The sequence below is a fragment of the Canis lupus genome, chromosome 37 (assembly GCF_011100685.1).
Source record: "Canis lupus familiaris isolate Mischka breed German Shepherd chromosome 37, alternate assembly UU_Cfam_GSD_1.0, whole genome shotgun sequence".
In the NCBI taxonomy this organism is placed as follows: Eukaryota; Metazoa; Chordata; class Mammalia; order Carnivora; family Canidae; genus Canis; species Canis lupus.
Genome location: NC_049258.1, coordinates 5387265 through 5399456, shown reverse-complemented (window position 1 = coordinate 5399456; position 12192 = coordinate 5387265). Strand labels below are relative to the sequence as shown.

General features: G+C 37.9%; 2 protein-coding genes across 7 annotated transcripts in view; one reads left to right on the top strand and one right to left on the bottom strand.

Moving 5' to 3' along the window:
* The window catches only part of DNAH7 (dynein axonemal heavy chain 7), a 240346-nt gene extending 238198 nt beyond the window's left edge, over positions 1 to 2148 (top strand). The window contains exon 65 of the mRNA XM_038585215.1: positions 1749 to 2148. Within this exon, the coding sequence (XP_038441143.1) occupies positions 1749 to 1955 (207 nt within the window). The 3' untranslated portion in view covers positions 1956 to 2148. The remainder of the gene's footprint in view (positions 1 to 1748) is intronic.
* The window catches only part of SLC39A10 (solute carrier family 39 member 10), a 136733-nt gene continuing 126685 nt past the window's right edge, over positions 2145 to 12192 (bottom strand). For 4 of the 6 annotated variants that reach the window (XM_038585213.1, XM_038585211.1, XM_038585212.1 and 1 more), the window contains 2 exons: positions 10078 to 10268; positions 4520 to 4947 (listed from right to left, as the gene is read on the bottom strand). In XM_038585213.1, coding sequence (XP_038441141.1) covers positions 4789 to 4947; positions 10078 to 10268 — 350 coding nt within the window. In that variant the 3' untranslated portion in view covers positions 4520 to 4788. Of the gene's footprint in view, positions 4948 to 10077; positions 10269 to 12192 lie in introns of all 6 variants that reach the window. The other 2 variants (XM_038585209.1, XM_038585210.1) reach the window with 2 other exon arrangements.

Here is a 12192-nt window from a genome sequence, read left to right as displayed (position 1 = left end):
TGGTACTGGCACAAATACACATAGATCAACTGAACAGAATAGAGAACCCAGGAATAAACCCAAACTTACATGACTAATTAATCTACCATGAAGGAGGCAAGAACATCCAATGGGGAAAAGACTGTGTCTTCAACAAATGGTGCTGGTTAAACTGGACAGCTTACATGCAAAAGAATGAAACCAGACCATTTTCTTACACCATACACAAAAATAAATTCAAAATGGATTGAAGACCAAAATACAGGACCTGAAACCATAAAATGCCTAAAAGAAAACATAGGCAGTAATCTTGTTAGCATTGGGTTTACACCATTTTTCTAGATAGGTCTCCTGAGGCAAGGGAAACAAACTATTGGGACTGCAATAAAATAAAAAGGTTTTGCATAAAACCATCAAAACAAAAAGGCAGCCTATTGAATGGGGGGGGGGGGAGATATTTGCAAACGATTGTATCCAATAAGGGGTTAATATCCAAAGTGTATAAAGAACATATAACTCAAGAGCAAATAACCAATTAAATTGGAAAACTGTCTGCTCAGGTCCTCTGCCCAAGACCACCTACACATGGTAAACAGAAACATGAAAGGATGCTCTCACTGATCATTGTGGAAATGCAAAGGAAAACCACAACGAGGTTATCACCTGACACTTGTCCAAATTGCTAGAATCAAAAACAACAACAAACAAAACAAGAAATAGCAAGTGTTGGCGAGGATGTGGAGAAAAAGGACCCCTCGTGCACTGTTGGTGGGAATGCAAAGTGATGCAGCCACTGTGCAAAACAGTATGGAGGCTCCTCAAAAAATTAAAAATAGAAATACCCTGTGATCCAGTAATTCCACTCCTGGGTATTTACTCAAAGATAAAAACACTAATAGAAAAGATATGATTATTGCAGTTATTTACAACAGTCAAGGAAGCATACCAAGTTCTATTGACAGATGACTGAATAAAGATGTGGATATATATGCATATATTATATATAATATTGCATAGAATTATTCAGCCATAGAAGAATGAAATCTTGCCATTTACAACAACATGGATGGACCTAGGGGGTATCATGGTAAGTGAAAGAAGTCAGAAAAAGAAATGGCTTATGATTTCACTCATGTGGAGTGAAACAAAACAAATGAACAGAGAAACTCAGACCAAAAACCCCCAGACTCTTAAAAGAGCAAATCGGTGGTTGCTACAGGGGACATGGGGGGTCAGGGAGAGGGTAGATGGAATAGATAAGGGGGGTTAAGAAGTATAAACTTGCATTATATAATGAGTACGCAGATGCAAAGTACAATATAGGGAATATAGTAAGATCGCAGTAATGATATTTGGTGACATTTGGGGAGTACACTTGGTGAGTGGAGTGATGCACGGAATTGTCGAATCATGTTGTACACCTGAAACTAATATAAACAATTATATTTCAACTTTTAAAAGAGCTAAAACAATTACAAATGTTTCGAACAATGGCAGCAACTGCTTACAAAAAAGTAAAATCCATTTGGGCCACAGAAATTTGCTGATATTGGGATGCCCAGGTGGCTCAGCAGTTGAGGGTCTGCCTTCGGCTCAGGGCGTGATCTCTGGATCCAGGATCCAGTCCCACATCGGGCTCCCTGCGAGGAGCCTGCTTCTCCCTCAGTGTGTGTCTCATAATTTGCTGACATAGAACTTGAATATCCTATTAGGTTCAAATATAAATGTAATGACCTTGACCTAAGTAAGTTTTCTGCACTTTCTTCCAGATGTGGCTAAAGCCCTGTAAGAGGGCAGACATACCAGAACGACCAAGCTATGTTGCTCCACTGTATAAGACAAGTGAGCGGAGAGGAACATTATCCACCACTGGCCATTCTACAAATTTTGTTATTGCCATGACTCTTCCCTCTGATCAACCCATGGAGCACTGGATTGGACGGGGTGTAGCATTATTATGTCAACTTAATTCGTAATTAGAAGATACCATTTCCCTGTTACCGTTTTCTTGTTAGATGGTTGGTTGAGTAGTAAGTATAAACACTTGGGTTTAAGTCAATTTCACTAAAGCTGTACTTATAATTTTATGTGCAAATGCAGCCTAGATTTAAAATGACTCCTACTTCAGTGTAAGGAAATGTTCTGAAATAAAACACACTGGTACATTTACTCTTTCTGAATAACTTTATTTTGGGAGAGTTCCATAAGCATTAGGAACATACATAAAATGACACACCACTGTTGACAATGAAAAAAAAAACAGCATTTGATCATTTCCAGCTTTATGAATTTTTAAAAAATGATTCAGTTACAAACAAACAAAAGTTTAGATATTTTAGCAAGTATCACCTTGCAGGACCATAATCATATTTAAGCCACTGACTGTTAATGGAAAAAATTCACACTGCATCTAGTTACTATAGTATTTCTACGCATAATCACAGCTGATTGAATGCAATGTGATATACACCAAAATTCATATGGATGTCACACAGTGACAGCATTGTACAAGTAACATTAATGACCTCCAACACACACGTGTTAAATTAGACTGGTCAAGCTAAATGGAATGTTGGAGCCAAACAGAAATGTAGTGGAATTCAGATTGTCTAGTAAGACTTGAAACTATACATTAGAATGATGTGGAAACTAAATGATGGTGGAACCCTAACAAAATACTAGCAGCAACTGTTACAGCCCTCTTAATAGGTTAAAAAAATCTAGCAGATGAAGATAATACCACTTTTGAGAGAATATAAAACTTTAAATATACTTCAGCAGAACTTGTTTGCTTTAAACCAGACCTTTAAGACTGGGAGTATATTCCAACTGTTGCTTTTTCATAAAAGTCTTAAAATTAAGCAGATTTAATGCTGGAATGCAGAAACCTCCTTGGGTATAAAAATGCAAAAAAGAACTATAAATATATCTTGGTTCAGAAAGCAAGATATTTTAATCACTCCAAGTTGGCAGTACTAAATAAAATATCAGCACCTTTTAGCTAGGTTGCTTGAAGGGCCAAGCAATGAGATGAGGACTGTGCTAAGTCAGTGCCCAATGCGGAAAATATTCTATGTGGAAAAAAACAAAAACAAACCAACCTCTACTTATTACAGGAGGCCTTGGAGAAAGCCAGGAATAATTTTTCAAATTCAGGCATAAATCAAGGCAATAACACCTAAGCTTCCTTACTTACAGCATAAAGAAGAAACACTGGCAATACTCTTACTACCTGGATACATGTGCTGCTCTCAAAGTTTTATTTTTTTGTTTAAAGTTCATGAAGTAAGAGGAAAGGAGTTGAGGAGAGAAGGAGGGCGAAATGCAAACACTCTAAATGGAATGGAAGGAGTTTGGCTCTTAAATATTTGAACGTTACGATTTTTAAAGCAGCTGCATTGGTAGCCAAGCAGATTAAAACAAAGCTGCCTGCACAGAGTTCAAATACAGTTTACCTGGCATAAATGAAGACCATGTGGCACCAGATGTAAACAGAAAGCTACATGCAGTATGACTAGTAAACTACAAATTATTAGGCCAAAATGCAGGATCAACATGGCTTGCACTTCTCACAAGTCACCCGATTGTGGTGGAGCAGGGCACCTCTCCGGACCAGTCCCCATCAGGCACCAGCAGCGTATCTTGGCACAGAAGGATCAAGCGGTTTCAGCTGCATTACTAAGTGTCTCTTCCAAGTCACCTGGGACCGGGACACCATGGCATCCATGGGGATTATCCTCATAACCCTTTCTAACCGATTGTGGACGTGGTAAACCTGGGTTCCTGCCGGTCACGGCGTGTGTTCTAGGTTCCAGAACCAGGCCGGTAAAGCAATGCATTACGTTCAGAACTTAAATTTCCCAAATAACTAGTTAGTACTGTTAATACAGGAAAACTGAATATTTAGACCATGTTTGGGTTCTTCTATTTTCTGGTATCTCCTAGAGGGTTATTACATTTTTAACGAAAAAAACAAAAAACAAAAAACAAAAACATTTTACCACATGCTGCAAACTCCCTGCCCCCACCAAAAATCCCCAAACAAAAACAAAATTGAAGTTTGAAAGAAAAAACAAAACAAAACACCCAAACACCAAGTATAATATTAATACAAAGAACCTTTCATTAAACTGAAGCTCACACAAACATACAATCACAAAGTTCAGTAGTTTAGGCTGCAAGTTTAAACACTATGCCAATATATACAAAAATAGTAACTCTAGATTCAAGAATAGGGCTTTTCCCAACGCTAAGTTCATACGCTAACGCAGCCTGAGCTTTCCTCTAGTTCCTACAGCCTACTTTATGCAGTTTCAAAATTGTATCGAGTTGATCCCCATTACCTTAGGTATGTATGTAACTGGATTCAAGGACACTACAATTCATTTTTAGCACAAAGAAAAGTCTGCCCCAAGTCCATTTAAAATATTTTTAAAGTTTAAGTGATTTTTTTGGTTCAATTTCTATTTCTGCATAGCCACAGAAGTTTCTACTACCAAAGAGACTACTTTAGTGTTTCATATGATTTTTTTTTTTTTTAAAAGTCTGAATCAAACCTATACCAACATTGGTTCATGGAGTCCCATTTTTCTCCTTTCTTTATCACAAGCTTTATATCGTTAAAAGATCCCTTTCGCACAGGGAAAAGCAGTACTGAGCACCAGTCTTTTGTGGTTAGGCTCAAACCTATGGAACTTGTAAGTAGTGCAAGCCACCGACTTTTCTTTGAGCAATGTGCATACAGTACTAGGAACAGATGCAAAGCTGCATGGTAACATTCTCGTAATCCACAATGATTACTGGGAATGGTTAAAACTGGAGGTCAAACACAATTTTGTCTTCATAGAGGGCAATCACCAGCATAATGGCAAATCCAAACAGCAATCCTAAATTCTGAAGAATGAATTGCCCCACTGGACAAAAGCCATGTTCTTCATTGTCACCATCACCATGCAACATTTCTGGAAGCTGGGGGGGAAAAAAAAAAAGACCCGCAGATTCTTACAAGCAATTTTGGGTAATATTCTGCTTAATTTTTTTTAACATTCTTCTACTTTAAACTAATGAATAAAGCATAACTACAAGTAGAATTATTCTATTAAACATAATGCTAACCATGACACGTGTTTCAGCCAAACACTGACAAAGTTTATGCTCTAGCTATGTAGTAAGTAAATGCTAAATCTGTTCCCCCCTAAACCCTGAACAAATGCAAATATATGCACTAGGTATATATTTAAAGTTACCATTCACTGACCTGGTCATTTATGACATTTGCTTTATGCTAAAGTAGAAGACAACTTATTATTGCCAATAAAACTCTCCAGGAAAGACCACAATTCTCAGAATCACTGAAAATGTTAAGATTCTTTGGGGAGATATCTAGTTCAAAACGGTTTCATTTCTTTACCATTTCCATTTAAAATTCTCCTATCCAACTGCATGTGAAAGCATGGATGGACATTTACAGACGGCTCCTAATTTGTTATTTCTATGCCCTTAAGCCATTATTTTCCTTGCAAGAATAGAGAAAATAGTCTCTCAAAGCTGTCCAGCAGGACTGCTACCAAGTGGCTCTCACTGCCTTCACAGGGTACTCTAATTTCCCTAAACACGATAAAATTTCAAAAACCTGAATATTTCCAATACCTTTAAAGGCACAGTTCTTTGAAGTTTATAGTTTGATTTCTAAAGCATAAGCATATACTAGTAAAGAATAATACATACTTCAAATATAAAACTTGTCTTTAAGTAAATAAGATTTGTTAAAGAAATGCATGTGCATTATTACAAGCATAAGGTCCCTCCACCCATGTCTAATCAAAATTGTGAAAGAACTGCTACTTCCACATTTCATTTTCCTGTTCTGTGTATTGTTTTTCAAGTTTGCAGTGATTATCATCAGAACGATGACACTGATAGGCTACTCTCTTAGACTCTAAGCTTTACTCCAAACAGTATCTGGGTGCTTTTCGGTTCAGAGAGGAAAAATGCAGCATTAAGAACATAATGCCTGCCTAGGAAGAAGCACTACTGTTCTTATTAAATAATGAGTACAATTAATCCAACTGCCATATTCTGACATTGCAACAGTATATTTAACAATCCCCTCAGGGCCCTACTTGAGAACTACTTCATGCTGGTCATCTATTTTGTTCAAGAGTCTATGGCAGTAGCACATAATGGCTGATGGCAGTTACTGTTCTTTTTGAGCAGAGTTAAGTAACTGTGATAGACACCCCAGAGAGCAGAGCTGATTAACTGTCACAGAGACTATATGGGCTACAAAGCCTAAATATTTACTGTCGGTCCCTTTACAGACAGTTTGCCAACCTCTGGATTAAAACTAAACCCGGCAACTTCCCACCTGTGGTTCTAGTAAGAAGACTTTTTTTTTTTTTTCTCCTTTTCTCAAGTTTTTATCATGACAAAAAACTTTTACATCTGTCTTTCCTGAACACTGAAGCATAAGTAACATACAGGAGGTTTCACTGAAATGTCCCCTCTAGGTATGTGCTCATACCAGCCAGAAGAGGCACCTTGTCTTCCCCACATTAAATTCAACCCTGAACGCCCACATCCATATTCGTCGATCATAACCACAGTGAAGAGCCAGCTGTACCTACTGGTATGGCCATACCTGTTAAAATGCAACAGTGCTTCCAAACTGGCTGATAAACAGCTACTATCCAGAGCCCTTAAAACCAGCTGGACACTTCCACTTGGAGTCTGAAAGATACCTCAAACTAAAACTGCTGGTACTCTCGCTATCATACTGAATAACTGTAAATGAATGAAAACCTCTCTAGTCAGGGTCTTTCTAAAACAAAAATATCATGTCATTGTTGCTTAAACCTTGTAATGGTTCCTCAAAACTTACAAGATAAATTCTCATTTTTTTTTATAGCACTGAATTTTATGTGACTCTCATTATCTGGCCAACATCTATCTGATGACGGTGGATGTAATTTTTTAATCCATTTATTTTTCCACTTACCATGAGAAAAAAAAATTTGTCATTAAAATTCTAAAATATATGTGGGTAGTTTTCCCTCTTTGACATTTAGGGTGTTTCCAATGTAATTAGAAAATTACAAATGCTGCTGCAAAAATACTTTAATACAGTTTTATTTTTGTTTGCTTGTTTTCTTAGCAGTAGTCATGTTAGGTTATTTCCTCAGCATACAGTCCCAGGAGTAGACTCACTGGTTAAAGGAACAATGCTATTCATTACTCTGCTTTCTCATTTGCCCTTTCCTCTTGCTTCTAATAAACTCTTCTGTAGCTTTTAAGATTCAGCTCAGATTTCCCATTCCAGAAAAACTTCCCTCATTTTCCCTCCCATTTTTAGCCAGCCTCTCTCCGTAGTTCCGCAAACATGGTGCACTATTCTATCATAAGCCATTATCAGAAGAATTCTAATTAATAGCTACTTTTCTTCTTCATTAGACTTTAAGTCCTTACTGTAAAGATTATCTTTCTTCTTTTTTACATCTTCAGCTTCCTAGTATAAGAATTAACTCATTCATTTTTCATTCAACTAACTGTGACCTACTTCTCTAGGAGTAAATGAAATACTACCAAAAAAGCTTACCCTCCCAGAACTAATCCAAGAAGGGATACAATGAGCTCAATAAATAAAATGCTTAGTGTGCTATTAATAGATCGAGATACAAGTGCAAAGGAGAAAAAAAGTAAAATAGGAATAGAGGGGTAGAGGTTGAAATTTTAGATGGGAAGCTTCATAAGGAGTGAGGGGGCCAGCCAAGAGGATGTCTGCAGGCAAAATATTCCACATGGAGTGACCATCAAGAGCCAGGCCCCTGAGGCAGTGTGCACCTCCTGGGGGCAAGGGAGAGAAGATGAGGTAAAGTCAGAGTAATGAGGGAGTGGGCAGCCTGGGTGGCTCAGTGGTTTAGCACCGCTTTCTGCCCAGGGCGTGATCCTGGAGACCCGGGACTGAGTCCCAGAGTCCCAAGTCAGGCTCCCTGCATGCAGCCTGCTTCTCCCTCTGCCTGTGTCTCTGCCTCTTTCTCTCTCACCCTCATTCTGTCTGTCTCTCATGAATAAATAAAATATTTTAAAAAAGAAAAAAAGAAATGAAGGAGAGGCAAGAGGAGGGAGAGGAATTCACAAGGAGCCATTGAAGAGTTTGAAGCACTTAGGTGACAAGACTGTTGACTCAATGTCGTAGACAAGTCAACAGCAGAAACAGGGAGAGTTAGAAGATGGGGACAGCAGAGGTAGTTAGGAAGCGGAGGTCTCCCAGGACCTAGGATGAGCCAGAGGTGGAGCAGACAGAGAAGAGAGCTGAGTCAAAGAATAATAATCAGGGTTTTGATCTGAGCAACCAGAAGAATGGAACCATCATTTATAAGACAGAGAACCCTATAGAAGTTGCTGGTCCAATGAGTTAAGGCTGGCAAATCTCAAGAGTTGGGCTCTAAACATACTCTAAGCTTACAGTTCCTGGCAGACATTCAGGGAAGCAGGTGGAGTTAAAGAAAAGGTCTGGGCTAAAGACATAAATGTAGGAATTACTGGCCATTAAATTTTTAAAGTCATGAGACTAAATGACATTACCTAGAGGGCCCTCACCAGCATTTACAGGTGGGGAGAAGAGGAAGGTCAGAAAACAAGCTGAGAAAGGCCAGAAAGGTGGTGAGCCAGTAACAATGGAGATGTAACAAAAGCAATCTGGCCCAGCAGTTGGGGAGGACACCTGCTGAGGCCAGACTCAAGAAAGAAGAGAATTAGAAAATAAGGGTGATTTGCATGACAAAGAAAGAAAAACCGGTAGTTGAGGACTAAAATGGAAACTGGAGGGCAGCCCTGGTGGCTCAGTGGTTTAGCACCACCTTCAGCTCAGGGCCTGATCCTGGAGACCCAGGATCCGTCCCACTTCGGGCTCCCTGCATGGAGCCTGCTTCTCCCTCTGCCTGTGTCTCTGCCTCTCTCTCTCTCTCTCTGTCTCTCTCATGAATGAATGAATGAATGAATGAATGGAAGCTGGAGTTAAGAAAATCCCTCCCTCCTACCTCTGTAGGTGAGAAGTACAGGAGGTTTAAATGCTCATAGAAATGATCCAGCAGAGAGGGGAAAATGGACACAGAAAGGGGAGAATTTCAGGGAGTTAGTAAAAAGGGACAAGCTCCAGGGAGCGGCTGTAAGGAGCTGACATCAGCGAGGAGAGGAGAAGAGAGGAGTAGAAATGGTGATGGGAACAGGTGGGAAGTTGTCTCCAGGGCTTCAGTATTCTCCTTAAGTAGGAAGTAAGGTAACAGGCTGGGCATGGAGACAGGAAGTGAAGTGCTGGAGTCTAAGAAAAGACCAGGAAATGGCGAACTCTAGGTATAGAAGGTCAACGGTTTTTATTTTTTGTTAATATTTTCTAGACTTTCTACTACAAGCAGACAATAATTCTGTGATTAAAGATTAAGGTTATATAATTTTGAAATGAGACTAACAGATCCAATCAGGAGGAAAAGTGAACATAATATCCAAAGACAAAAATTAATCAAAATGCTAGTTCTACAAATATTTAACATATTTAAGATACGAAGGTAAAATTAAAACTATTTGCTAGTTTTATGTAGATTTTAGATTATATTTCTTAATCTCAGATTAGAAATTAGATTTAGATTTGTTAACTTTAAAGTCAGAAATAAGGAAAATTACATAAATCCCTAGGAACATATACCACTTTCTGCAGAAGATTGGCTTCCCTAAGAAGTGTATTATTTATTCGCCATAAAACAAGCCCAAAGAATTACTCTACTAATAATAACAAAGTACTTACATCCTAATGTTATAAAATCTACAAAGTATATAATTATCTCTAAATGTTGATGATTACACTTTGAATACTAATATCCCTGCTCAAAAATTCTTGGCATCTCAATGGATTTCCAAAGAAATCTTCCTACTTAATTTTAATTGTCTTTCTCTAACAGACTACTTAGGATATCATATGTTTTAAAATGGGGCATGTATTTTTAAAAAATAGTCTTTCAAACTACATCCAAAGACTTCTTCCATTTTTTGGAAGGTGCATTCTATTTACAGATTTAGTAGTAACAAAAATACAAAATATCTTACCATATCCACCAAGGCTACATAAAGGAACATGCCAGCAGTGATTGCAAAGATCCAGAGTGTGATGTTATTGGCATACTGACCAACAGCTGTGCCTATAAGCATGCCTATGTAAGCCATCATGGCAGAGAGGAGGTTGTATACAATTGCTTGCTTTACAGTCATGCCCGCTTTAAGAAGAACTGCAAAATCACCTGCAGTAAAGACATAATGTGAGAGTTTTACAACCATAGGCTTTTACACACAGATTTTAGGGAAAAAAAATTAGAAAACAAAATTAAGAATTGACATAAAAAGATAACACCTTTAATAACTGAAACTTTGTTATAAAAATTTATTTTTTTATTTAGTAAATTAAACCCAATATGTGTAAAACTTGAGTAAATCTCAACAGGCATGCTACTCAAAGACAGTCTGAAAGGTTATATATGATTCCATTTATAGGAGATCTCAGAAAGGTAAAACTATAGTGATGAAGAACATGCCGAGGTTGCCCAAGGCAGGGGTGGGCAAAGGGTGTGACTACAAAGGTCCTGCATGAAGGGACTCGTTGGGATGATGGAATTCTTCTGTATCCTGACGGCAGTGGTGGTTGTTAAAGAAATCTATATACATGTTAAAATTCAAAGAATGTACATCAAAAGGGTCACTTTTCTGTAGAATGTGAAATGTAGTTTTTTTAAAAAAGATCAGAAAACATAATAGAAAAAAAGAACTTGGTCACTGCTCTTCCTGTAACAAAGTTCTCTACTCTGATCTCTGCCCTATTTTCAAAGGGAAATGGCCTTAGAACGAAGAGAGGTAACAGACTCTTTAATATTGTATGCTGTTTATATTTGTTTAGTTTTTCCAGAAAAAAATTAATCTTAATTCTAAAAATACTAAAAATGTAAAAATAGAGACTTTCTCACTCGTGTGTCAATAGTTGGGACCACTAGAAAAAAACATTAGATAGTGCTCAGAAACTTGACTAGAAAAACAAATACTGCTAAGAAATAATAGTCTTAAAACTAACGGGTCAAAATCAGTAATTTCAACTAATTAGAACAACTCTTTTGTTTGTCTTAGTCACTAAACGTACAAACATTCAATCAGTCATTGAACACTTAGCAGTGCAAGGTATTACTGGAATACTGGGGCATCTCTTTACCTTAAGAACCCATTTTGGGGGCACCTGGCTGGCTCAGTTGGAAGAGCACACGACTTGATCTCAGGGTCATGAGTTTGAGCCCCATGCTAGGGCTTGAGATTACACACACATACGTACATACATACACTTTCAAAGAAGGCATCTTAATTTTATGTGACGTTTTCTTTTTTAATTCTTATGGTCACAAAGTTCTAATTTATAACAGATAGGAAGACATTAACAGAAAAATTAGCTGGGAGATTATCTACCAGTGGCTTCTAGACTGCTATTCTCCAGTTTCTACCTAACATTACTCTCCTTGCATCTTTTCCTAAAAGTCTTTTGTCTTTTGGAATATTTTCCAAATATTTCTTCACAGTCCTTACCATCTTTTCATTTTTAACAAGTCTCTTTTGTGTAGAGTTAATTTTTATGAAGTTCATTTATTACTTTTTTCCTCAATGGATCATGCTTTTGGCATTGTGTCTAAGAAAACTTGCCTAATCCAAGAACACAAATATATTCTTGTATGTTTTCTTCTAGTGATACAGGTAACCCCCACTTTTCAAAAGTTCACATTACAGCCACTTCACTTTTATTAGAGACCTACATTAGTACCTGCTTTCCTTAACAAAACCAAACAAAACATCTGAAGAGGATATTCCCTTTTAAGAAAAAAGAAAAAAAGTGAAAACAGCCTTTGTTTTGCAGTGAGCCGCTGTGCAGGCGGCATGCACCCCAAGCGGCCAAGAGCGGCCCACCCAGCTCCTTCCCCAGGAGAAGACTTTGTGCATCTGTGCTTTATCTCTGTTGTGTGCCTCCAACAGCAAGATGTCTCCTCACGTATCAAAAAGCCTGCGAGGTTATTTTGTGAGTCTAGGAATGCCCCAAACCCTCTCCATATAAATTAACAGCAAATCCTTCTAATTTTAAGCCATTTTAGCTTACAAAAGGTTTCAACAGGGACACTATTTTGGATAGCAAGGGAA